This window comes from Salminus brasiliensis, chromosome 2 (genome assembly GCF_030463535.1).
Source record: "Salminus brasiliensis chromosome 2, fSalBra1.hap2, whole genome shotgun sequence".
NCBI classification, from domain to species: Eukaryota; Metazoa; Chordata; class Actinopteri; order Characiformes; family Bryconidae; genus Salminus; species Salminus brasiliensis.
The window spans coordinates 6150856-6177614 of record NC_132879.1 but is presented as its reverse complement, the minus strand read 5'-3'; the positions used below and the strand labels follow the sequence as shown (position 1 = coordinate 6177614).

The following is a 26759-nucleotide window of genomic DNA, read 5'->3' as shown; positions in this document are numbered from 1 at the left end:
GCCTTCAGAGGTCTGGTGCCAAGGGGCACCTCAGAATATCAGGCATATTATACATGGTTTTAATGTTATGGCTGATTGATGGAAGGTCTCTTATCTCACACTAACTAGAGCTCTAATCACTCACCTGCACACCCAAACATTTACTTGCTACAGCATAGTGGGCAACACCACTGCCCTCCTCCCGGCAAACAGAGGTTCAAATTTCCTGCCTGGCTCTATGAAGAAAGACAATTGCCAGTCCTGCTTCCCATCAAACCTGGAGAGGCATCAGACGCATTAGGGAGCTGATCCTTCACACCAGGATTAATCCAGGATGACAGAACAGCTTCATATGTAATCTTGCCAACATAAATAATCTGCAGCAGACTCCCTCTCTCTCGCTCTATGCAGATAATTGTGGTACAAGCAGGCAAACTAGCCTTCGCTGCTTAGCCTTGGGCTGTTTAGATACCAATCTAGGTGCTTCCATGGAAGTGGAGGATTACCAGAAAGCTGAGTGATTCATGTCCAATGAGTACATTCCACCTCCAGTCAGATCTCATTACTTAAAGACAGGGACACAATAGATAGCAGGTACACAAAATAGACAAAAGTTTAGGGACACCTGTTCAGTCATTCTTTCCTTTATATATATATAATTATTTTTTTAAATGCCCTTGTCCCAATACTTTTGTCCAATTTGTCCATTTTTTTTTGTCCATCCCAATACTTTTGTCCATCATCCTGGGGTGAAGGATCAGCTCCCTAATGCGACCGATGCCTCTCCAGGTTTGACGGGAAGCAGTACTGTCAGTTTTCTTTCTTCATAGAGCCGGGCAGGAAATTTGAACCCGTTTGCCGATATATATAGATCTGCTGTCCAGGGAGGAAGGCTTTCTACTAGATTTTGGAGGATTTGATTGTATTCAGCAACAAGTTTGCCCAGGATGTTGGACGATCACCACCCCACCTCATCCCCAGCTTAGAAGACAGTACTTCCACTGCTCTACAGCTCAATGCTGGGACCTTTTCACCCCTCTAGCTCACGCCTGGCATCAGGCAGCATGGTGCAGACAGTCCTAGTCTACTGGTGGTACTTCTCCACAGGGACCAGACAGGCTGCAAGTGCACATCTGTGTCAGCAAGGGGCACAACTTAAAGGAGCTGGATGCACTCATAAGAAAAGACGTGTCCACAAATACTTTGGACATGAACAGCACTGAAGAACCGAGGCTGTGCTGGAGGGCAGGGGGTGTCTGCGGGGGACAGTGTTACACTATGTGTAACTGGAAAAATAGATATGAGAATGGAGACGTGTGCATTTAGTCTCAGAAAATGACTAAACTAACACAATTTACACTGTTAACTTCAGTCCATATGTTCCCAGAGTCTGCATATTATTAAATGTCTCAAACCAGGTGAGTAAAAAGTCATTTATTTGATTAATTTCAGTGCATAGGGCTCAAAGGACTACTGGCCTACCAAATAAATGCTTAGCAAACAGATTTGCTCAGCTCAGTTTTTCACTTTTTGACATGACGTGAATCTGCCATTTATTCCTTACACTGTGTCCAAATTTCCAGATGAATGGACCAATAGAAATGCTCCAAAATGACTTAGAACAAAATCTTTTTACATTGACCTCCATTGAAAGCTATGAAGGTTTTTTCTGCCTCCTGTAAAGTTGTCATTTTGTAGATTCCAGATCTTTACAGGATGCTGTGCAAACAACTGTGACTGTAAATGAAAGTATGAAAATGACATGTAATCCCAAAAGGTATGATTATACAAATTGCCATTACTTTAGACCAATCAGAACACGCTCTCTGGAGTCTTTTCTCATCATACCACAGTTAACATCTACAAGGTTGATTTCAGTCTAGCCAGATACAACCATCATGAAGAACACTGCAGGAGTTCATTCAACACTGGGGATTTCTGCCATGGCTGTGTCTTATTACTAGACACACCTACAGATTACAAAGGGCATACACACTCGCAAGTGTGTGTGTGTGTAAGTGTGTGTGTGTGGAAGAATGCATGGCAGGGCGAGTTACACAAGAGAGCGCTTTCTCTTTTAAAACCGAAAGAACAAAACCCATCAATGCAAACAAGCATACACTGCATGTCCAAATGTTTGTGGACACCTCTTGTAATGAATGCATTCAGCTACTTTAAGTTGCACCCATAGCTGACGTACACCCCAGTAGAGACGTACTGACAGTAGAACAGGACTCTGAAACTATGCCAGGCGTGGGCTAGAGGGGTATAAAGCCCCCCAGCATTGAGCTGTGGAGCAGTGGAAGTACTGTGTTCTCTGGAATGATGGATGGTGGAGCTCCATCCAGTACTTTTGAGATGAGTTGGGGAGTTGGGGATGATGAAGTGGGGTGGTCAGCATGCTCTGGTCACTGAATTCCAGCAAATCCTCACAGCAATGCTGCTCCAAAATCTAGTGGGAAGCTTTCTTCCCTGGACAGTTGAGACTGTTAACAGTCACTGCAACAAAAGCAGGATCAACTCTTTTTTTAATACCCCTGATTTCAAATGAAACCATGCATGAGCAGGTGTCCCAAAACTTTTGTCCTGTGTTCCTCCCGCTCTGAAATCTCGGCACTGTTTGGAGTGTGTAAGGGAGTGTATAGGACACAGCTGTGCCGGCTGATATGACATCACGCTTCCTTCCTATCAGAGGTGTGGCGTGTTCGGAGTCTGTCCATCTCTGTCCTTCCCCCTCTTCTCTTCTCCAGCTCTCTCGCTGGGGTTCGAATCATTTAACTGGAGTATTCAAAAGCCAGGCTGTAAAAGTCCCATTACTTCTGCTGTGTCTATAGCCCATGTCTGGTTCCCACATTTAAGAAGCGCAGAAGACGAAGCAGTTCTTAGTAAATTAATGCAAAACTGGCTTAAAAGGAGACTGTTGCCTGATTGACGTCTATTATAATTACTGTTGCGGTCAAGCAAAAACCTCATATCTGTAAAATGGCAACTTTACAGGAGATGGAAAAAATAATACTGACTTTCATTGGAAGTCAATGTAAAAAATGCAGGTCATTTTGGGGCATTTCTATTGGTCCATTCATCACAAAATGTTGACAGAATATAGTATAGAGGTTATTTTCCCTAAAATACAGGGAATATGTCTTAGATGTGTGCCCAAAGTAAGCAACCAGGGTACACAGAGATTAGGCTGAGTACTCATGCACTGAACAGATCTTCAGTGAACCAAAGCTGGTTCTTCTGTGGTTTGAAGACCACTTCTGGGACCACTTCCTTTATTGTTAAGGGGGTTTTACAGAGGGTTTTAGAGGGCTATACTGGAAGGTTCTTTTAAGAACCATACGTTCAGGATCCTTGATTTGTAGCAGTAATGATGAAGGAACTGATTATAGAACCAATGCCCTTTGCTTCAGTACGGTAACCCAGAGGGGTCTTCTTAGAACCTTATGCTGAAGATCTCTAACTTTTAAGAGCAACGATGAAGGGACTGATTATAGAACCAATGTCCTTTGCTTTAGGACGTTAAATCAAACGGGTCTTCTTAGAACCCTACATTAAAGATCCTTTCTTGATAAAAGTAGTAATAAAGCAACTGATTATTGAACCAATGGTCTTTGCTTTAGAGGATTAAACCAGGGGGGTCTTCTTAGAACCCTGTGTTGATCCCTGATTTTTAAGAGCAACGATGAAGGGACTGATTATAGAGCCGATGCCCCTTGCTTTAGAAGGCTACAGCAGAAGGGTCTTTATAGAAAGACTGAATTCATACACTGAAGATCCTACAAGATGTTTTCTCTACAAGTTTCACAAGTTTACGCTTCAACCTACTCTCTCTAAACATGGTGCGCTGGTTCTGCAGTTCCCCTAGAACATCTCTCTGTTTGAACCCTACAGGCGAACCCTGCCCCTCAACGCACAGCCACCGCCAAAAGCCACACTGGTGTTCCACAAAAGCAGGCAGTGTCGGGAGCAGATAATATTCCAGACAGTTATTAATGCTGTTTGTTCCAGCGGTCACCTGACCACTGCTGGCAGGGGAATGTGTCACCGGAGAAATGTTCTACCAGCTTACGGAGCTGATGCCCTTTGCTTTAGTGCTTTAGAGGAACCCGCTGCAATTTAAGCCCAGTGTCACCAACAACAAGCACACACCTGGGTTTCAGCCGCTCCTCTTCCTCATTTCTGCTATCGCTTCCTCCCTTCTGCATTTCACTCCTCAGCAGGGGTGGAAACAAGGCAAGAATTTTACTGTTTATTTTCTTAATTTAAATTAAGTGCACATAAGTGCACAATCACTTAATTAAATGCACATAGCCTGTTCAAAGTAATGTAAAAAAATCATTTTATCAATGTGTTAAATTCAGAAAATAAACAAATAAATAATAATAATAATAATAATAATAATGCTCTGACATTAGCAGAAAATCTGACCAGAGGTGCCCAAAGGTGTATTTCTATTTATTTTCTGAATTGAATATATTGAAAAAAGACATATTTAATACTATTACTTTAAACAGGCTATGTGCATTTAATGTATTTTTTCTTTGTGTTTTTTTATGTTAAATTAAAAAAAAGTTATTTTTTATTTATTAACTTTTTCCCCCTTCTCCCTCCTGACATTAGGACGGTAAGAACTTAACCCATGTCTCCACTGATAAACGTGAAGTCAGCAACTGGCCCTCTCAGAGGAAAGCACCAGGTCCCCAGTCCCACCGCATCAGCTAAAAGATGCCTGTGCCGGCCAACATTGCTTAAGTAAATAACGCCAAGAAATGGAAAAAGGCCTATAGCGTACACTCGTCCAAAGACAATGAAAAATGGGGTGGTTTTCCATGATCTGGACCCTTTAAAAGCACAATGCAGAAAACTGGAGGCACCAGGTATAAGCTTGATTTCACTGTGTTTGACAATAGCCTGATAATTTTACTGTGGCCAAAAAAAGTGAGTGCAACCTTAATATTACTGTAATATATTACTGTAATCAATCTTGATATGAATCCTGAATTGAAGCCCAACATTTTGACACCCCGGTTAATCATCGGCTCTCTATAACAGCAAAGAAGATGCCATAAGAACAACAAAAACACAATAGCCAATAGACTTGTCACCTATAATTGCAAAAATATTGATAGTCCTTCATGAGCTTCTACAAGATCTTCAGTAATAGAATCTCAGGAATTGCAAAAGGCCCACATTCTCCCATGGACTTACTCTAGCCATCAGCTGCAAGCCGCGTTCAGTCTCCAGTCAAAACCATCTATATTTTGTACTTAATGACATACTACCGCCCTCGTTTCCTCTTTCCCCCTTCCAAAATGTTCTCAAGATAAAGCTCCTTCAAGGCACAGACAGAATCCTATAGCAAGAACCTATAACTATAACCATCCAGAACTATAAATCTGCCAAGGGGCCAATTTTACAGGCCTACCTAATAGCAGTGCCTTCCTGTATAAAAACCCCAGCACTTTTTTACGTGGATCTCCCCCCCAGAAAAATCCAACCTTCTCGAAATCTGATTGCCTTGGTGTTGACCAAGTTCTTTGCCAATATCTAAACTCAGAGACCGAGACGTGGACCTACTGTCAGCACCCTCGTGGCCTAGCATAGCTTTTTGCTCACTCAGACCATCCCAGGAACAGCACTGCGACCCCTGAGGGCCAGTGGGATGCAGACAGACAAGAAGTCGAGGTCGTTCAGCACGGCCACGGCACAGCTAGAGCTAGAGCTAGACTAGTTTTTACGGGACAGCTTACTGTACCTCCTTATGGGTCAGCTCCAGCCAGGCTGTATAGAGCGGGACCCGCAGCACCCCACTGGCGTCCAGCAGGTGCAGGCTGTCCTGGGTAGACCAGAGAGAAAGCCTCGATTAGAGTCTAACGGAACTTTTCTTATTCTCCCTCCTCTTAAAAGGTGTGTGTGCATGCATGTGTGTGTGTGTTTGTGTGTAAAAAAACAAGGAGAGGGCATGGGCTTAGACACAGCTGTAAGGGTTCCAGCAGAACACTTTGTAGGGGCATCTGTATTGATAACCTCCACCCTCAGGTTCCCAGAAAGCCATGCGACGAAGGACTGCATCCTACAGCCATGATGAGCAACAGAGCCAACGTCCTAATCCGTGTAGAGATGGACTGATGGGAGTTTGTGGACGGGCAGCAATAGCTGATAGTTCGGACCTTTTTCATGGGCAAAACTGAAAAGTGATATCGTCAATCCTGCTTTTGTTGGAGTAACAGTCTCTACTGTCCAGGGATGGAAGTTTCGGAACATTGCTGTGAGGATTTGACTGCTTTCAGCCACAAGAGATGCAGATGTATTGTTTGGAGTCAAACTAAGGTCTAATAAGTCATCGATATCTGCGCTAAGTGACAGTAACGCCACAGTGCAGCTTAAAATCTATGAGCTTAGTCCTTTCCAGGCCTCCTCTTAAGCGATGATGACGTTCACTTCCTGTGGCGTAAACATCAGTAACTGAAACAAAAAGGTCTTCGTCCAAGAATACCTCTCAGTCTGAGGCCTTCCTGTTTAGCTGAGCTGTCCCAAACTGCCCGTCACCCCACGAGGAAACCTCTCAGCTCAAATAAAGACCTGAATTTCCTTCCATCTTCAATAGACAGTCTCTCCTGCATGTAACACTACAACTACAACGACTACCGGCTTGGGTGTGTGTTACCATGTCACTGATCAAGCGACCTCTGACCTCTAAAGGCCTAGGCAGAGGCAGTGTAAGTTCCCTGTAGGTCAGAGGAGGGTACACTGTGCATTTCTATAGGGTCACCCCCACTCACCCTCACACATCAGTGTATCAGGGGAATTAAGGGTGGAAGGGTGACTGATGGACTCCATCTTGATACGAGCGCTCTTAAGCTTAGCAGAGCCGCAAATGGCTGTAAATGTACAGTCAGATTCCAGAGAAATCCTCAAGAATCCGGGCAGATCTCTCTCTCTCTGAGCCTGCCATGGGTGAGCGCTAAGCTTCCAAAGCTTTAGCAGACTGCAGAAGAATGTCTGAATTAGGGGGTAGAAATACAGCAATACATCACGATCTGAAGATGGCAAGTGGATTGCATCAACCCACATATCAAAGACATGCATTTTATACTGTTTATAGAATAAGTGTCAAGAAAATGCACAGACTCATATCTTCACTTTTGACATAATGTGAATCTGACAGCTGTTCTTTATACTGTATCAGAATTTCATGATGAATGGACCAATAGAATCGCTCCACGATACAGAAACACAGAAATGACCTAGATTCATATATACATATATATTTATTTATTTAATACATGTTTTGCATCTGAATATTAAGTTTAATATCTTCATGTTTTATATATAGTAAATGTACTAGAACATATTAAACTGTAGTATTTCAAACATATATAATAATAAATAACATACAGATTTGTGCTTTGAGCAAATATATGTATTTTTCTGGGTTGTCACTGTACATGGGGCCTAGATGGGTTCCATGTAGACCCCATGTGAGATTCAGGTGGGCTGTAATGATACAATAATGATAATATTGTATTACACCCCAATATATTTACATATGTGTATATAATGAAATATATGCGCACACATACAGCATATATTAGAGGTGTACAGTATGGACGTCACAGCTGCACAGAGACTACACAGCACACACTGTTGTGGTAAATAATATTATATTAATAATAACATTTCACAAGCACCCCTAGTATATCTGTATTATATATATATATATATATATATATATATATATATATATATATATATATATATATATATAAATAAATTTCCCCATGATCTTCACTTAACTTTCTTCTAAAGAACTGTAATTAACATATATCACCGTGACATCAGTGACTTACACCCCTGAATCTGGAATGGACCAGCTGCCAAAACAAATAATGTTGCCTTTACTTATAGATTTTTTTTTGCATTTTGCAACGAGTTCACACCATAATCTATAATGTATAGGGACTGTGAGTACTAATGACTTCTGAAGATGGAGCGCTGATTACTTTTACACAGCCATGACCGTTATCTCAGACCTGACAGCTACTGTAAAGATTAGCAGACACTCTGACCCCGTTTACACCTGGTCACTTCATCAGTCTCGAGGATCTGGAAAAGGCCTATCACTCAAGCCACAGTCCAGATACTAGTCACATGAGGTTGACCAGGTGTCAGTGGGATCTTGCACTCGTCCAAATCGCACAAGCTCGGATCACATAATCTGCTTTGAAATATGCAACCCTAATAACAGCATGCTTCTGGTACTGCTCACTCTGGAAGCTTGTGTGTGTGTGTGTGCGCGTGTGTGCACTCCCACTTAGCTGGTGGTCCCCACACCTACTAGGCATGTTATAAAAAGATGTGTGCGTCTGTGTGTGCGTCTGATTCAGGCTGTGTTCAAATGTTACGGTCACGGAGCAGAAAATAAGAAAACAAACAGCAGGCACAGCAGCCCTGCCCAGACAGGCGGCCCGAAAATCAAGCGCAGTGGTTTCCATGGCAACATCTCACCAAACACAACAGCCGAAGACGCCAAGCAGACACGACCAAGCAATCATCTACACCGTGATCCTGCTGCTCCACCCCGCTACGTTTTTAACACATGGCCAGATGATAGGGATTCAGTGTGCGTCTGGAAATGGACCGTGCTACAGCCCTCCCAACTGACCGGTCTGAACTCTGCCTGACCCGTCTGTAGCCACTCTGGACATGCTGGACAGGCTTTACATTCAGCCTAAGCTATTGAGATCAGTCATTGTCTGGTTAGAATGAGTTTGTTGGATGTTCTCAGATCAGAAGCCCATGTGGGGCCTGTATGGGCAGCCCAACTAAGAAGCAGAAAGGTTTGTCCATGGGTTCCATGTTAACCCCACAACAAGGATGACCACCAGGGTCAGTGATGGGACCAGGAGGGGTTAAACATGGGTCCCATCTGGGTTGTACACTGTATGTGGGGCCTAGATGGGTGACATGTAGACCCATTGCAAGATTCAGGTGGGCTGCAATGATTGGGGCCATTCCAGAAGCCCAACTGGGTCCCAGTAACGACACATGTACAAATCCCACCTGGAACCCACCTAGACCACATTCCACCCATGTGAGTCCCACCTGAGTCCTATTATATCGGCCCTACTTCTCTACAGGGACCATACAAGCTGTGTTTGTGTGGATTTACACATCTGTGTCAGCAATGGGTGCAGCTGAAAGTAGCCAAATGCATTTACTATGGGGTGTCCAAAAATATATGGACATCTACCCACTTCATCAGTAGGTTGTTGGTTGGATCCCTCGATCAATGTGTGAGTGTAAATTGGTTCAAGCGGTTCTTCACCCTCACACATCTCCTACACTTATGGTTCTTATTGGAACCACAAGTGGTTCTTCTATGGCGTCAGTTCAAGAACCCTTGTAGGCACCTTTCTTTGAAAGAGTGTCCACAATTTAATGGAGGTGTTTTAACAGAAGCTACAATTCCTCACCCGATTGTATGGAAGCCTCTCCAATCTCACAGCACCTGTTGTGAAAGCATTTGTGGGTGGAGCATGGCTACGTCCATTAAAATCAGCAAAGGAACGAGCAGGTTAGCTTCTTAGCAGGATGTTAACATTGCACCACTACTGAAATCCGAGAGCACTTCATTGTCTCAGGCTCTAAGAGTGACCCCCTCACTTGGAGCAGGATAATACTCTTCAAGAAACATAAACCGTATACCGGGCCTTGTGTTCATAACCAAGCCTAAGACGGAATCAGGTCCAGGAACGCCCTCCCCATCCAGGCCTGTTCTATCTGTTGCTTGAGCTAGCGAGGGAGAACTGATCCAGAATCGGCGTCAGTACTGTAAGACCGTGTCTGAAATATGAGCCGACCGTTGGTACACTGAAGGAAGGAGCTTGGCAAGTCCCAATGGCGTGTTCGGTGTCTGATATTGTGGGGTCAGAGGAAAGAGGAATCAAAGGAAAGTAAAAAGACGCTTGTGCCTTTTGTGACGGAAGCCAACGAGGCCTTTCTCAACCTTCACACGAGCCCAGTGGCCTCCAGACAGCATATTAGCTTTCCTCTGGTGTCTTAAAGAGGGATGGGCACAAGGTCCAAAGGATTGTAGGCGCCTCCTCTTTTTACGTTATAATTTCAAAAATACACTATTTGTCCAAATATTTGTGGACACCCCTTCTAATGAATGCATTCAGCTACATTAGGTTGCACCCATTGCGGACCCAATTGTGCAAATGCACACACCCACAGCTTGTCTAGTTGCCATAGAGAAGTACTGTCAATAGAATAGGACCCTCTGGAGCAGATACACATGAGCCTACTGGCACTGTGTTGCCCAACGCCAGCGGTGGGCTAGAGGGGTATGAAGCCCCCCAGCATTGAGCTGTGGAGCAGTGAAAGTATTGTGTTCTCTGGAATGATGGTTGGTGTATTTCTTAATACATCAATAAAATGGTCAAATGATACACACTGGGCCTAGATACACTTATGTGGACTCATGTTTGCACCCCTGTAGGTGTGGAACATTGATGCAGTGTAAAGATTTGATTGCATTCAGCCTTAAGAGGCACTGATATTGGAGGATTAGTTCAGACTTCATCACTCCAGAGAATGCAGTGTGCTTTATGCTGGTGGGCTTCATACCCCGCCATCTGATGCTTAGCAAGGTGGGTGACCTTATATGGGGTCTATTCTATTGCCAATAGAAGCGATTCAGTAACCAGTAACAGCCTGGTATGTTAGTTATGTACTGCTGTGACTGAGGAACAGGGGTTCCTTGTGACCCTCCAGTGATACATCAGCACTGAGGGTGTGGAAGCAACTGAATGGCGTTTGCTGCTGCGAAGAACGGACAGAACCGAGCCGGCAGGCAGCCTCTTACCTTGTTGTAGTAATGCAGCTGAACAGAGTGCCACTGGCCGTCACTGACTCCACCTTGTACGAAAGGAGCCACAGTGGTTTTAGACTCTCCTGAGGGAATAAAAAGAAGATGATGAATGAATTTGGGAAAAAGAAATGCATTATTGGCAGAATGCTGCCTGGGCTGTTACGGTCAAAAGGCCTGATTCACCAGTATTTTCACCAATAAATTAGCTAAGGAGAAAAGTCCTTACGAAAAGTCTAGGTAAGATTCCTAATGTGCTTAAAAGCACAGAACTGTGCTCTTATAATGAAGCCATATCATTAGCACCAACGGCCTACTTTTCAGCAGGTCCCCATAGTAGAGTCACAATAGAGTCGACCCTTTGAGGCATGGACTCCACAAGACCTCTGAAGACGTCCTGTGGTATCTGGCACCAAGACAAAGGCCTTTGAGCATTTTCAGTAGGTACTGACCACAGCATACTGGGAACACCCCACAAGACTTGCCTACTGAAAGTGCTCAAAGGAAGGAGAAGCGGTTTCCGAAGCTCACTGATGCTGATGGAGGCCCCATCTCACAACTTGCAGGCCTTAAAAAAGATCTGCTGCTGACGTTTGTCTCGATGCTAGATACCACAGGACGTCTTCAGAGGTATTGACCTGCTGAAAAGTAGGCCGGTGGCGCTAATGATGTGGCTGATTTGTTCAGTTTACAAGGATAATGGAGGATCTATCATTAGAAGAGCACCATTTAGGTACATCATGAATCTGACCTAGGACTAGGACTAGGGTTAGGGTTAGACCTAGGACTTTTCTCAAGAGCTAATTTAAGGAAATTCTCAATGAAATATCTCAATCATCAACAGATCACTAATCCAGATCTAATAAGCCCAGAAAACCACTTGAACTGTTATCGTTGTGCTATGTCATATTTCTTGTTCCTATGAAACGAGTCTTTCTTAGCCTGTTGCCTTTTGTCCGCTCAGTAATAACACGCTGGTTCAGTCTGGAGTCGTGTAGTGGCAGGAGCACAAAGCAAGCTCACACAGTAGCAATCCATCATGCATGCAAGTGGCAGGGATTTCTGCAGCATCAATAGAGTTCATTCACATGGTTATGGAGCACCCTCGACAGAGATTTACACTGGCTTTAGAGCCCATATTTACCAAGGGCAGGAGCTGCTTGGCAGGCACTCACAAAAGAATCAGTAAACAGTAACCAAACAGCGCAGGCTGGTCCGCAAGCTATCTCAACAGGGCTCTCGAGGCGCGCTCTCAAGAGTTTTCTTCATTAATTTGGAGTTTAACATAATCTCCTGCTCACGGAAGCTGGTGAGCCTTGTTGTGGAGGAAAACGCTGTGCTGGGCTCTAAAGCTCCCTTCGCTTACAACACAGACAACAAACCACACAGTATGGAGCTGCTCTTGCCTATGCTTGTTTTCTTTTGTGGGGGTCTGGGTGTGGGTATAATTCCCCAAAAAAAACATAAACAAACCAAAAAAAAACCCCCAAAAAAACAGTGGTGACATCAGATAGATCCTGCACAATTCTGGGGGGAAAGTATTGGGACACCTACACATTACACCTACAGGAGCTTTTATGCCCATCCCATTCTAAACCCATAGGTATTAATATGGAGTTTGGCCCTCCTTGGTCCCCCCTCTGCAGTTATTGAGTCAGTTGGAGGCTTTTCTGCACTCTGCTCTGATCCCCCCTGCTCTGTAACTTTACGTGGTCTGACAGACACTCGGTGGCTGAGCTGCTCTCTGTGAGCTGTTCCTCCTAAACACTTCCACTGTTCAATAATAATACCACTCACAGCTGATGGAGGAAGATCTAGAAGGGAGGAAATTTCATGGGGGGCGTCAATGGTGGATATGTGCACCTCGATGGTGGATATGTGGATATAATACTTAATCACTTTAATGAAACTCTACTGAGAAGACAGACCCCAAACCCATGTCCCACTGTTAACAAGAGGGGCAGTGAGTAGCCCAGTGATGATCATGCTGTATCATGATACACAATAAATATCATGTAATGTAGTTGTTCTCATGTTTAATCAATTGGAGTAGACACCTAACAAATGTCTTCAGCGATGCCACAGAAGAACCACTGTTGGTTCCACAAAGAACCATATATGTAAAGGAGCTGAGTGTGTGAAGAACCTTTACACTGTAAAATAACCTTTTACACTGACCACTTTACACCTTTACACATGATCTCTTTTATAAAAATGGTTCTTTATAGAACCAAAATATCACTCAAAGAACAAAAAAGAGTGTAGAACATATTTTAACATATTTAATTAAAAAAAATGATAAGGACAGTAAATGTTTTTAAAGCTTCACTGTATGAAACTGTCCAGGACAAATGATGCTCTTTTAGTACTGAACCATGCAGCTGTTCAGCGCTGACAATTCATCTCTACGATTCCGGGCCCATCAAGCCTGTCAAGCCCGCCGCTACTTCGACATCAACAGCCTGTTTGAAACTGATAGCAACCCCAGACACGTACCTGCGGAGAAGGTGAGCTGGATCTGCTCATCGATGATCTCCACTGCAATGAAGTCGTGCTTCTCGTTAAAGCGGCCGTTGTAAAGAAGCAGGGCGTTTGTCTCTCGGGTAGCGAACCTGCAATGACAGAAGAACCGATGAAGCTAATCCTGACAATTTACATTTTTCCAGAAGTTTACAATTTTAAGGTTTTATGGAGTTCTCTTCCTCCAAGTTTTGCTCTATGCTTGCTCAAAAGGCTCTTGGTCCACCGGCCAAATATTATCTGGTCAGTGGCGGTCCTGCGGTATTCCCTATAGGGATATGTATAGGGATACATTAGTGGATGTGGTAACATAGCAGCCATCAGTCTACAAAGGACATCTGTTTGGTAGGTGTTTCTGATAAAATGACCAATGAGCGTAGTAACAAACTGGAGAACCTATGCACCCCCACCCCCCATTTCCACTCACAAGTTAGAACTCCCCTGTCTCACTGTGCAACCAGTGAAGACTGGCATGTGCTTCCTCTGATCCCACTCTTATTTCAAACTGTAGCTTCAAACGCCATTGGCCAGCTCAACACACCTGGAGTTACAGTTACTGCTAGCATCACACTGAGTGATAGGGGGAGAGGGAGGGCCATCCTACCCACCCAGAGAGAGCAAGGCTAGTTTTGGCCTCTGGTACTCCCAGCCTGGGGTTCAAACTGGCAATTTCCCAACAATAAGGCCAGCACTTAGACAGCTGTGCCACTCAGGAGCTCAGAAGTACATACAGGGTGTAGCAATGCGTGATCTCGCACAATCGTACTCCTCTTACCTCCCAGCTGTAGCCTCACTACATTAAACAACTGCATAAACACAGTCATTATTTAGCTTCACTTACTGAATCATGAATCAGAATCAGAATTGTGAATCAGTATCACGAATCAGCAGTAAGGTAATCGGACTTGAGCTACTCAAACTAAAGCACAGGCACTGAAATCAGTGTCGAGACACACAGTGGTAAAAGCACAGCAGAGGAGTAAGACAAGAGGCAAGAAGGAAGGCGCGAGAGGAAGGCGCGAGAGGAAGTCCGCGTAAGACCGATGGACCCGAGACAGGAAGTGGCTTCTCTGGCATGGGCGGCCCCGCTCTGGGCCGCAGCGGAGAGGGCAGAGGAGTCAGGGCGCAGCTGCCAGAGGAGGCGCTCTGCAGGAAGACCCGGTCAACCAAGCAAAACACTGATAGGCTCTCTCAACACGGACCCCATCCTGTTTTCACCCACGGCAGGGTAGCCCACATATTTCTCCACTGACCCTTTCTGGACATTTATTACGCTGGATACGCTACCTCTGACTTTAAAGGAACTGCAGGTAGTCAGGAGAACGCTTAGATAAACAGACAAATGAATCAATGTGCCTCACTGCCTTAAGAACCGAGCCAACAATGGACAGTTTGACAAATGCCGATGTTCTCCCTGTTCGATGTTTCACCTGACCGAACAAAAGGACGGACGTCCTATATGAGAAAACACTGGACAAAGTCTGATTGCAATTTTCAGCCATTCTCGCCAGCAATTCTCTCTATTTCTCATCAGATTTCCCTCTTTCTGGACATTTAGTTAGACCCATGTACACTGATCGAGCTGACAGTCTTTCTCTGGTTGAGGATCAATAGTTAGGCCAGGTAGGTAGGCCTGATGGCCAGTCTGGGAGCCTGTATTTTCCTTGGAATAGCTGAATAAAGAGAGTTTGGCACATGGCAGTGACATGCCATGAACCCTAAACACCTTTGGTCATCCTCCTTCAAAACAAATCTACTATAACCAAAACAGAGCTGTAAAATGGACCAATTAAAAAAACTGTTAAACCCAGCCCACAAGCACAAGAAAGACTTCAGGAGAATATGATTTTGTTGATACTAGAAAGCAGCTCATCACCTCCAGACTTGGCTAGTTATGGGACCAGGCCTTGTGATCGCCGCATTTCCTTTGCCTGTGTCCAGAGAAGGGCAGCTCAAACTTCAACATTCAACAAAGCAAAAGCTGGGGGAGCAAAGAGAGATCCGCACTAGGCTAAAAGCTAAAGTTAGCCAATGCTAGAAACCCAAAGCTAACCGGCTACAATCCCTTCAACTTGCTAACAGCACATCGCTCTGAGAGGACACAGTGAGAGGACACTAGCAACACTATCCAGTAAGACTTGTAAATAATTTCGTTAATAATATTTTAATAATAGGGTTCTTTAAACCATCATGAGGCCGTAAAGCAGCCAATCAGTGGAGAGATTCTCATTTTTTTCCCCACAAGCCCGCCGTAAAAGGAACAGCACTGTGTTTCTGATTCTAAGGAAAAATAACAGGGTGGAAAATAGGCTTGTAAAATGACATCTGAGCATTTTTCGCTCCCCATAGTCACATGGTTATTATTTATACAGCAAAACAACTTATATTTATAAATAGAAATCTATAAATATAAAATTAAATCAACCTAGCAAGACTGCACGGTGAAGCCAAGGCCTTGATTTCTGGTACTTACATTAAGGAGACGGTGAAGTGGAACCTCTGCCTCAGGCCTCTGAAGGTGATGAAGGACTGCCCAGGGAAACTGCGTGTGGTCATCTCACAGTAGGGCTTCTCGTACTCGTCTGAAGGGCACTGGCAGATGAAGCCACCCACCAGCAGGTCCACACACTTCCCTCCATTCTTACACACGCCCGGGATGCAGCGGCCTGAGCGGGAATTCACCTCGCAGTGCTCACCTGCATCAGGACAGGTACGGTCAGATACAGATGGTGCACTATAAACATTAAGTGTAGCAGCTCTGGTATACGCAAACTAACAAGCACTGGCATTGTCCAGTCTAAACACACCACTTGCACAACTAGTGGTCAGTTTCAGCTCTCCGTAGTCATTGGCTCCAGCCTTCCCAGCTCTGCAGATGGACGTTCAACCTCGCGGAGTTATGTGTCAACCATTATCCTGACAAGATCTGGACAGGGGCAGGTATGCGAGGGGAGGTGGACAGGATGGCTGTCCCCATGCTGGTAATGACCCGTGCTTTTATCGGGATAATCCTCTTTCTCTGTGGGAATTAGCCAGATCCATTTCCCCTTAATGTGAGAAAGCGAGAGCGAGGGAGACATCGAGCGTCCCGGCTGTCATCGGTGCCATAATGACCACAGACCAACCGGAGTTGACCTTCAAAGCACAGGGTGCGATTAGAGTGAGGAGGAGGAGATGATTAGATGGTAATTGTCCACGATAAGGAAGTGAACAGGGGGTGGAGGGGGCAGGAGGGTGAGTGACCCCTGTATCTGATACTCGTGAGCTATGAGGGAGCCCAGTGTCTGAAGAATATGGGTAAGGAGCTTGAGTGAAGACAGCAGAACGATCCTCCAGGAGGTGGCAAATGGAATCAATCAATCAAACTGTGGGAGCCAAATCTCATCAGGTTCTGGACTCTACGGAGCTCCTGATTCACTTTCAGTGGCTTTTAATTTGGCTTGCTTTGGTTTGCTTGGACAGCTTTAACACATCTGATCAAATTGAGCTCATCAACCAGGCCGTGCTGGGAATGAGCAGGTGTGTGCACTGAATAAGGTTGAGTTGGAGTGTTTTAGAGGTCCGAACAGATGTATAATTTGACCTTTGATCACTGGTTTGTTCCAGGAGTTGAATAAGAACTGAGGAACCTTATTTTCAGTGTGTTTCAGGACCAGAAATGGGCCTGAAATGGCCTGAACTGCCAAATCCAACCTAAGCAAGTCTTCCTCACTACTGCGAGGCAGCATTCCTCCAACACCTCTCCTGTCAAAACACATCCTGTGCCAGATCAGGGGTCACCATGCCTTGATAGCCCAGGCAAAGCTCCCACAAAGCACACTCCAAGACTGTAGAGTAGAGCAGCAATGGATGGGTTTTTACAGTAGGTGCATTGTGTACTGGCTTCCTGTAGCTGCTTCCCGCATCAGATTCAGAACCCTGACGCTGGCCTACAAAGCCAAGAACGGACCAGCCCCTCCGTACTTGATGGCAATGGTCAAAAGCCGATCCGCACCAAGAGCCCTTCCAGCTTCAAGTACGCCTCGGCTCGACCCGCCATCCCTCAAAATCCGCAGAAGACAAGCGTCCAGACTTTTTTCTGTCCTGCACCGAAGTGGTGGAACGAGCTTCCCCTGGGTGTCCGAACGGCAGAGTCCAACACTCGCTGTCCTCAAACCCAGACTGAAGACCCTCCTCTTCCGAGAATACTTGGGTGAATAGCGAATAGAGTACTATGGTCACCTTACTGACTTGCGTTTAGTAATGTCTAAACTTAGAGGTATCTTTGAACTATTAGTCTATTCTAGCTAGCTGAGGTTTTTCTTGGGTAAATAGTGAAGCACTTTTGTAAGTCGCTCTGGAGAAGAGCGTCTGCTAACTGCCTTAAATGTAAATGTAAATGTACTGTAAGAGAATGCAGTGTATAATGCTCTGTAATCTTCATAAGATGCATTCGGCCATCCTAACTGACTGCAAATTACTACAGCAAGTGAAGAGAATGAAGTTACTATTAGTTAATTCATGATTTTTTTTGTATGACACAAAACTGGAAAGTTCAGTGACGCGTCCAGCAAAGTTTAAACAGACAACACAAGCAGAAATATGATAAATCATTCCTCAAATATCATAGAAACACTGCAAAAATTAGCTTCTCTGGGAACAGTGTGGGCGTGGCCTTAATATTCTAAGAAATGTGCTTGACAGACGGCCTTTATCGTTACCATGGCAACATGCACTGAGACTGAGAAGTTCTGATATCTGGAACAGAGTTACCAGCCCATATATAGAGCCAAGCTCCGTCGACCCTCTCGTCCGGCACCTGGCCTTTTCCCCACCTTTCCACTTCTCGGCTTTGCTGGCCAGCTACGCACTGCACTGCTAAGGTGGGGTGCGAGTGGATAGCGCTAGGACCCTCTGTTCGCGGTAAAGCAGACAGGGGACAGGCGTCGTACGCGAGGGTCCCCCAGTCATTGCTCGAGCTTTAGCTTGACAGGTTTAGGTTTAGCTTTAGCTCTCTGGGTTGCGCAACCTTCTTGGAGAGGGGCGGAGCCATGTTAGAAGGAGTGTAAGAAGATGACACTGTATTAACTAAAGGCTCCATCTCACTCAAATCTCTTCCCTAGAACGTGATGCACCAAAACTGCCGTACAGTCACACTTTGAGGAGGCTTCGGACACTAGAGCTCTTAGAGCTCTTGATCTGATGTCTGCATACAGTCGCTGCCATATGGCAACGGCATGCAGTAAAGGGTTCGGATGGTGTATCTTAAATAAAGGCCCAAAACTCACCAGTGAAGTCCTCGAGACACTCGCAGGTGTACCCGCCCTCTCGGCTCCTGCAGCGGCCGTTGTTGCGGCAGGGTCCCGAATAGCACAGGTCGATTTCCGTCTCGCAGTAGTCTCCGGTGAAGCCGGCGGGGCAGCGGCACCGCAGCCCGTTGATGGGATGGATGGGCCTGAAGAGGACGGTGTCCGAGGCGATGAAGGGTGGGGAGCTGTCGAACTTCAGCACCGACACGCACTTCATGTAGTTCTCGCAGGGCTCGCGCAGGCAGATGTTGTCGTCGAAGGGCAGCACGCTCTGGCTGGAGATGTGCCTCAGCAGCGTCCGGTTCAGGTAGATCTGCTCCTGCAGTTCCTCGGAGGGGAAGAACCGCCCTGGGGCCGCGCCGGGCAGCAGGGCCGAGAAGGTGACGTTGAGGATGGAGCCGCCCACGTCGCTGTCGTTCTGAACGTTGAAGACGAAGACGCCCTCGCGACTGGTGGACAGCACGGCCGCCACGCCCTCGGCGAACAGACCCAGCAGCGGAGAAAGGAAGCGTTCCTGAGACATGTTCTCCAGGCGCACCGTGATGCTGTTGGTCAGCATGTCGTCTGTGATGATGGTCACGCGGAGGGTGCACAGTGCCATCACACGGTGGAGGCCATCTGCAGAAAAGACAACAGGGTTCAATTAAGGGTCTTTCCAGGTTCATATGGTGCTTTCACACACTTGCTCACGTGGTTTCTGTAAAAATGAACTAAGGACTATTAGGTGTCGACCAATATTTGATGTTATACTGGAAACCACCAGGTCGATTAACAGGAGCAGCCAGGAACCGAGCACCACTGTATTACTACATATATTGAACTGTACCAGAGGCTCCTACACCTCCACTGCCACAGTCAAACCCCCCTACAGCACTTTGTCCCAGTAAATGCTCCTTTGACATCTAATGGAGTTTTGTAATAACTGAAAGTTTGGGAGAAGGACCACGCCCAAACTCCTCCCCTCCATTACTACACACTATAAAACCGTTCCTCTCCCTTCTCGTTCACTCAACCTCTACCTGGCAAGCGGGGGTCTGGCTTTGGGTCCCATCAGCTCAAAGCCCCCCAAAACTCCAGCCCAAATTCCTCGAGTTGTCCTCCTTGCCTCAGCTAGCGTGGTCCGCATTCGCAAAAAGGGTGTATGCATCAGTAAGACCCTCTCCATCTGCTTTCCTGGCTCACACGATATCTATACATAAACTTTGTATATCGGTCGATCTCCGATACCAGTCCAATACCATTGCTGAATTAATAAGCTGTTTACCTCACCATGTGGAAGAGACCAGGATTGATGTAAACATAACTTTATATAATAAAACAAATTAATATTATTTTTATACTTTATATAATAGAACACATAGATATAAATGTACTAAACTGCCATTTGTTATTTATTTATCTGCACATTTAGTGCAGTCTCACACCAACAAATAAAAGTGAAAGGATCGGTTCCATGGATTGGCCTAATTATACGAATATCCTAATATCAGATCGGTGCATCCCTACCAACACCACAACTTGACACTAGGAAATATTTGTCCGAAAATGGCAAAATAAGCACTTTCAGTGTTCGTAAGTGAAAAGGCAGATTAATTTATACCCAACAATTATGTTTTTGATGACTCAATCAAATCAAAACCAGCATGGAATGAGGCACTCTTTGTAAAGGCAGCAAACGTAATGTTAGAGTGTCAGAAAATTACCCAAAAATGACCGTTTCTAGACTTTTAATTTATGCAATGGTGGAAAAAACGTGTCAAAATTGATAATAAAAACCTGCAGAATAAAATGTGTTTGCTATTCATCCGTCGCCCAAATGTTTCATTTTGTTCCGTTTGTTCTACTTGGAACAGCAGCTAATTGTATTTACTGAACTTGAGAAGTGGAGAGCAGAATGTTCAGGCGATGTGTTTGCTGCTCTCATGCAAAAACCTTGCATCTCCAAAACAGGAACCAGGTCATTTTGGAGCTCATTTTGGAGGTTTTTTATTCCAGGTCATTTTGGAGCATTGCTGTTGGTCCATTCATCATGAAACTATGATACAACATAAAGAACAACTGCCAGATTTACATTATGTGAAAAAGTAAAAATTGACAAAAATAACATTTCTTTTGCGGGATAAGGACTATATAAAGGCCTATAAAAGGTCAGTGTCACTAACTACTAGCTTACATTTCAATATTTATTTCTAGATTTAAAATAATAAAAGGTGTTACTAGCATTAGACTAGCATTAGTCTCTAATTTCCCCATCATGACAGCCCTACTTGTTGGGAATATTAGCCTCATATCTCCAGTGCAAAACTAAGGGCATGTCTCGGCCGATCGACTACATTTGTGGCAACTCCCCCTAACTACTACTTTAGTGACGGTTAATACCAGTGGTCAGCACCTAAGAAAATGAACTCCGAATGAACCCGCAGACTACATTCCTCCCGCCTCGCAATATAAATGACATAGTCTCCACAGAACTCTGGTAGGAACAGCAATGGAACAGCCCGGCCTTTGAGGAGCTGCATAAAACCTGCAATCATGATAATACGACTGGAACATACCACCAGGTCCAAAAACCAGGGGGAGCTCCACTCTATTACTACATAGACTGAAGAGACGTGAACCACAGGTACCAAAGTCCTCCACTACCACGGTCAAACCTCTCCTACAACACCTTGTCCCAGTGATTGCTCCCTTAATGTCGAAGGTGTGTATGCATCAGTCTATAAGCCCATCTCCATGCTGCTTTCCTGGCTCACACCTTCCAACCACACGACTTGGAACAGCACGCTAGAATCTGTCTCGATGTTCGGCCAGAATTCCTGCTCTGCAGAGGCTTAGCGGCATGACTTTCTTTTTTTTTTTTTTGGGGGGGGGGGGGGGGGGGGTTGATGCACCATCACACAGCCAGGTGCGTTAAGCCAGGAGGTCCACTCCTGATCCCACTTCACACTTCGTCTTGTGCCGAACCGAATGAAGCTTACGTTTCCCAGCGGAACAATTCACTCACGGTCCCGCTGAGAAGCTCTAGATGTTACTCACACTTAACCCAAGGCCTTATATCACTGACCTAAAGGCTGTTCAGCACTGGCAAGGGAACAACTGTGGAACAGGTGGCGTATCTAATTAATACCCCCGGCAAAACAATGCAGCTCCTGAAAAGCTTTCAAACACACTGGAGTCCGGTTTCAGAGTTACGTAGCACTGAAATATCTCGCAGTCGTAAACCACAGGGAGGAGGAGGGGTAAGGAAGGCTGTCACTGCCAGTAAAGAGGACTCCTGCTCAATCCGACCTGTGTTCAGTGTCTCCAAACAGATGATCGATCACAAAGTCTATAAAATTACCCAAAGATTAAAAAACAACACAACACTTTATTTGGTGCCTGTATATGAAACTACAAAAGTAACAATCCTAGATTTTAAGGAAAAGACTCCAGTTAAAGTCCTGAATAAACAATCAACAAATTTATGGAAAAGGGTCCTGAATTCCTCAATACATTAAAAATAAATCTAAAATTCCAAGAAACTAAAGTCGCATACAATCTATAATTCCCCCACATACATGAAAACTAAGAACGTTGTCCCAAATGAGATCAATAAATAAAATATCCCAAAGGTGATATAACAAAACATTTTTAATTTTTAAACATTTGGTATTCTGTTTCAGAACCTTTTTCAAAAATGTGTGTCTAAAACATTAAACTGGTGAATTGTTACAGGAGAAAATCCCAAATTCCAAATACAATTTCCTAAATAAACAATTTGCAGTTTGAACTAAATGTTCCTAAATTTCCAAGATAATAATCCAAAATGTAAAAACATCCAAAATTCCAAAATCACCTCCCATCTACCTCAAGTAGATGAAACAAATAACAGAATAAAATACAAATATCCCAAAATGGCCCAAAATATTCCTTTATATGAATTAGGGATCACCTTACACAAATCTCATATGATCCCTTTATGTTGTTTTCTTTATATTTTAATACAAAAAAATGTAATTTGTTTATTATTATTATTATTATTATTATTATCATCATCTCTGGACAAACTCTTAAACCCCCCAAAAAAGTACCCAAATATTTCCAAAAGAAAAATCTAACATTCCTAAATTCCAAAAAGTAGCAAAATCCAATTCCAAAATAAAAAGTATCCTAAATTATAATAAAATTATCCTTAAATTACCTTAAAATAGTCAGATAAATACAAATTTCCAAAACAAAAAAAATATATATAGTTCCGTGATACATTTAGGATCACGCCATCAGAGTGCTGGTGTGTTCTTACTGTAGAATTATAGTTTACAGATATTCAGGGCCCAAATTCCCAAATTCCTGGAAAACGATCATTCCTCCCATTCATTTCAGGGCTGGTATTTCAGCAACGCAAGCGAAAAACACACTACAAAGGGTCATTCAAGTCGAAGGCTATTGTTCGTACTGTTGACCGTGAGCCTGTGTGTTTGAACAATGTGGCTAATCAGCAAATAATGAGTCGTTAGATCCCTATCAAACGCCTCCATCTCCCCGAGTGCCTCTGTAAGAGTGTTTGATTTGACCCTTACAATGGCTGTGTGGGGTCCATACAGAGCACCACTCTTTAGCCCCCTGGCCTGAGTGAAGGACAGCAGCAGGTGTGAGGGTGAGGTGCTGAGAGGTGAAGAGTGGACGAGTCTCACTGGAGGTGAGGGGTAAAATAGGGGTGAGTTTGAGTTACAGTCCGTCACTGCCCCGCTACACACCTGCTCCTGCGCTTCTCTGTACAGTTACAGCATTGTTATTCCACATGCTGCTGCAGATTGGACAGCTGATAAAGCACGCACACACACACACACACACACACACACACACACACACACACACACACACACACACACAGAAGCCAAACCCATCACTACTAAAATCAACATGCATTGGTTTTGGATTGTGATGGAAAGGTTACATGAAACATGATATTATTGGTTAATATTAATTTGCATAAAATGCATTTTAAAGCAACATTATGTAACAATTTTAGCTTAAAACAGCAGCTTCAGAATCATCCTGATGCTCCACTGACTGTAACGGAGAATGCCGGCTCGGCCTGTCCCACTTCCAGGCCGGAAAGCCGCCACTGCACTGCGGCGCTTCGGTGGATCTGCACGAGAGAGACCTCGCTCTCCCCCCGAACCCGAGTCATATTAGCGTAAAGTCCTGTAGTATTACTCTACCGCCTCAGTCAGTCCACATGCTTCTCTACTTTCAGAAGCTGCTTCTGGTTCACTCAGCTCGTCAACAAATGCACATGTACAGCTGTCCATGAGGGGGCGCTCTATCCGTCATTTGTATTTGTGACCGTGGAGAAAGGTGGATTAAGCCCCCCGACTGTAGGGGGAGCCCATGAGCAAAGAATATAAATTCTTACATATTGCTGCTTTAATGAATCATGCTTAACATTAGCAAGGAGATTAACAGCCTATCCAAAATGCTTACCTCACTACTGTTTAACCCTTAACCATGGCCTCAGAACACACACTCTCTCACACACACTCACACACACGCTCTCAAAACAACAGGCAGGTTGCCGAGGCCTAAAGTGCTGCTTCAGTGCGCAGTAGTAAAACACCAGTGTGTGAAAATACCTGTTGGCGGTGGGATTAAGACAACAGTAGCCAGCCTCTTTCTGCTGCTGAAAGCAGTGCTCAGCTCTACTCTTCTGAGAGCTGACAGACAGCTGTTTGATGGACAGCTGGGCGTTTCTAGCTGCACCCGCAGCCTGTGGGACACCTTCAGATTCAGCAGCTGAAACTGTAGTCCTGATTTCTCACTCAGCAGTAAGACGCGTGTTTAGATACCATGTCAGATTTAGTTTCTGCATGTTAATAACTCTAAAAAACAAAAGAATCCACGAAATTCATAAAGAATTTCAAGAATTACCGTACCGTGCAAAGGTTTTAGGCAACGGTGATGTTAGAAATAGTGGAAATGTTATTATCTGATCAGTAAGAGGTTATTTACCCAGCTAAACGCTCATATTTGAATAAAGTAGAAAAGTGCAGAATGGCTGCACAGCTTAAGTGCACTTCCATGCAGTTGCTAGGGTGTTGCTAAGTGGTTGCTATGTTGTTGCTAACCGATGGGTGCTACCCAGGTGGTTGCAATAGTGTGGCACAAGTGGTTGCTAAGGTGTCTCAAGTGGTTGCTTAGAGTACTGCAAAGTGGTTGCTGTGGTAACCCATTTGTATTGTATCAAGACATAAAAGAGGGAACAAATCGTTGCTTTTTTAAGAATCTAAGCAACAAGAGCTACCTGTGACGGCTAGACGACTGGGTCAGAACACAACCTCCACAACATCAGGCAGGTCTTGTGGGGTGTTTTCTGGTATGCAATGGACAGAACCTACCAAAAGTGCTCCAAGAAAAGACATCCAGCAACAGGGTCATGGTCACCTAAGACTCACTGATGCTCATGGAGGCCTCACCCACCCACCTCACAACTTGCAGGACTTAAAGGACCTCCCAACCTCCTAACCAGGAACGTACTTCTTGATTGCTCAGTTCAGGTGTGTTTGGCGCTTGAACAGATCAAGAGGGGGGGAAGGGGGTTGAGGGGGGTCCCCACTGACATTCCAGCATATTTAGCCTCTCAGCTGCTGCGTTCAGATCAACGTCCAAAATGCCAGTGTGGCATTTAGGGCGTGACCATAGAGAGTATGGCGGCCATCTAGGCTGATATAGCTCATCTCCAGACCCCTGTGGAGACGAGAGCTGCCAACGTGTGAACATGATAACCCCCCCGGTAAGAGAGAAGACTTCAACTGCACCGAGGAAAAGCATAAAGAGCTCAACACATCAACAACATCCTACATATCACTACAGCCCTGATGGTACAGCTGTCACTGAAGATCATACTAGCAATTGAGTCATACAGCAATAGACGTCAATATATGAACCATCACGGAAGATTCACTGGAGAATCAACTGTTTTAAATGAATTGAAGAATCAACTTCAGTGATATAGCTGTATTAATGCCATAATCAGGGCCATAAACACTCTGCATGTGATACAGATTGATATATATGGTCATATATGTCAGGTAATGTCGTTTAATCAAAGTCATACCAATGGATTATCAGTATTATCTTAATCAGCAGAAGATAAAGGAAGTCTGAAAGAGAACCAACACAATAAACTATCAAGCAATAATATTTTAGAGTGATAGATCGGTTTCAACACACAGAGGCCTGTGAGTCAGGCAGTGTGTTTGTGTGTGTGTGTGTGAGACTAGTGTGTGTGAGCAGGACTGATAAGCCAGCTGTATGCTGTTGAGTCAGCGATTTGCCTCACAGGGCTCTCTATAGTGGCAGACGAATAGGGCTGGAAACATGGATCCAGGGCCGGTCAGCGTGGTACCACCTGTCAGTGACTGACAGAGGCCGCTTCAATTACCCAGCCTGGCTAACAGCACGCAGAAAACTGCCACAATTAGGAGGGGGTCTTTTTCCGTCACAGATAAAAAAAAGGGGAAATATCTTCTCATAGCCTGAGGAGCATCAATTTGTAGGTTTGATCACAAATCAGGCTGAAAATCAGGCTGACGACAAAACCCAACATTGTACAGACATTAATTTTGGTTGGAAATCAAATCTAATCAGTCCAACACTAAATATGTCCTGATTTACTACATTTGGGGAATGTTTGATGTTTCATTTTTCTGCTGCTTTCATTTTAATAGTGACCATTAAAGTGCTCCCTCATTGTCTTTGGACAACATTTAATTCTCCAAAGTAAAAGTCCTCTAAATCATTTCATTTAAATGAAAGTTTTAATGAAATCTGGCACTTATATGTGGAGCAGCAGAGAACCGTGAATACACCAAATAAATGGGGGACCACTTCCTATATTTGTCTATTCAATGGTCTTTTGCTGCTCTACGTATGAGGATTCAGCTCCCCGATAACATCCTGAGGAGACAGTCTTAACCCTGCCTCTTCTTAAAACTCACCTTTTCGAGGATGCACACTGCTCTGAAATTGCCTTTATTTGAACTTCTTACTTTTGTTCTGTTACTTTACATGTTTATGCCAATAATATACATCTCTCAGTCTAATCTTTTACATTA

At 44.4% G+C, this 26759-nt stretch overlaps 1 protein-coding gene across 3 annotated transcripts in view; it reads right to left on the bottom strand.

Moving 5' to 3' along the window:
• The window catches only part of celsr1a (cadherin EGF LAG seven-pass G-type receptor 1a), a 128189-nt gene that overhangs the window by 59547 nt on the left and 41883 nt on the right, over nucleotides 1-26759 (bottom strand). For all 3 annotated transcript variants that reach the window (XM_072674222.1, XM_072674223.1, XM_072674224.1), the window contains exons 2-5: nucleotides 18643-19281; nucleotides 15849-16071; nucleotides 13352-13467; nucleotides 10853-10941 (exon numbers count right to left, since the gene is read on the bottom strand). In XM_072674222.1, the coding sequence (XP_072530323.1) occupies nucleotides 10853-10941; nucleotides 13352-13467; nucleotides 15849-16071; nucleotides 18643-19281 (1067 nt within the window). The remainder of the gene's footprint in view (nucleotides 1-10852; nucleotides 10942-13351; nucleotides 13468-15848; nucleotides 16072-18642; nucleotides 19282-26759) is intronic.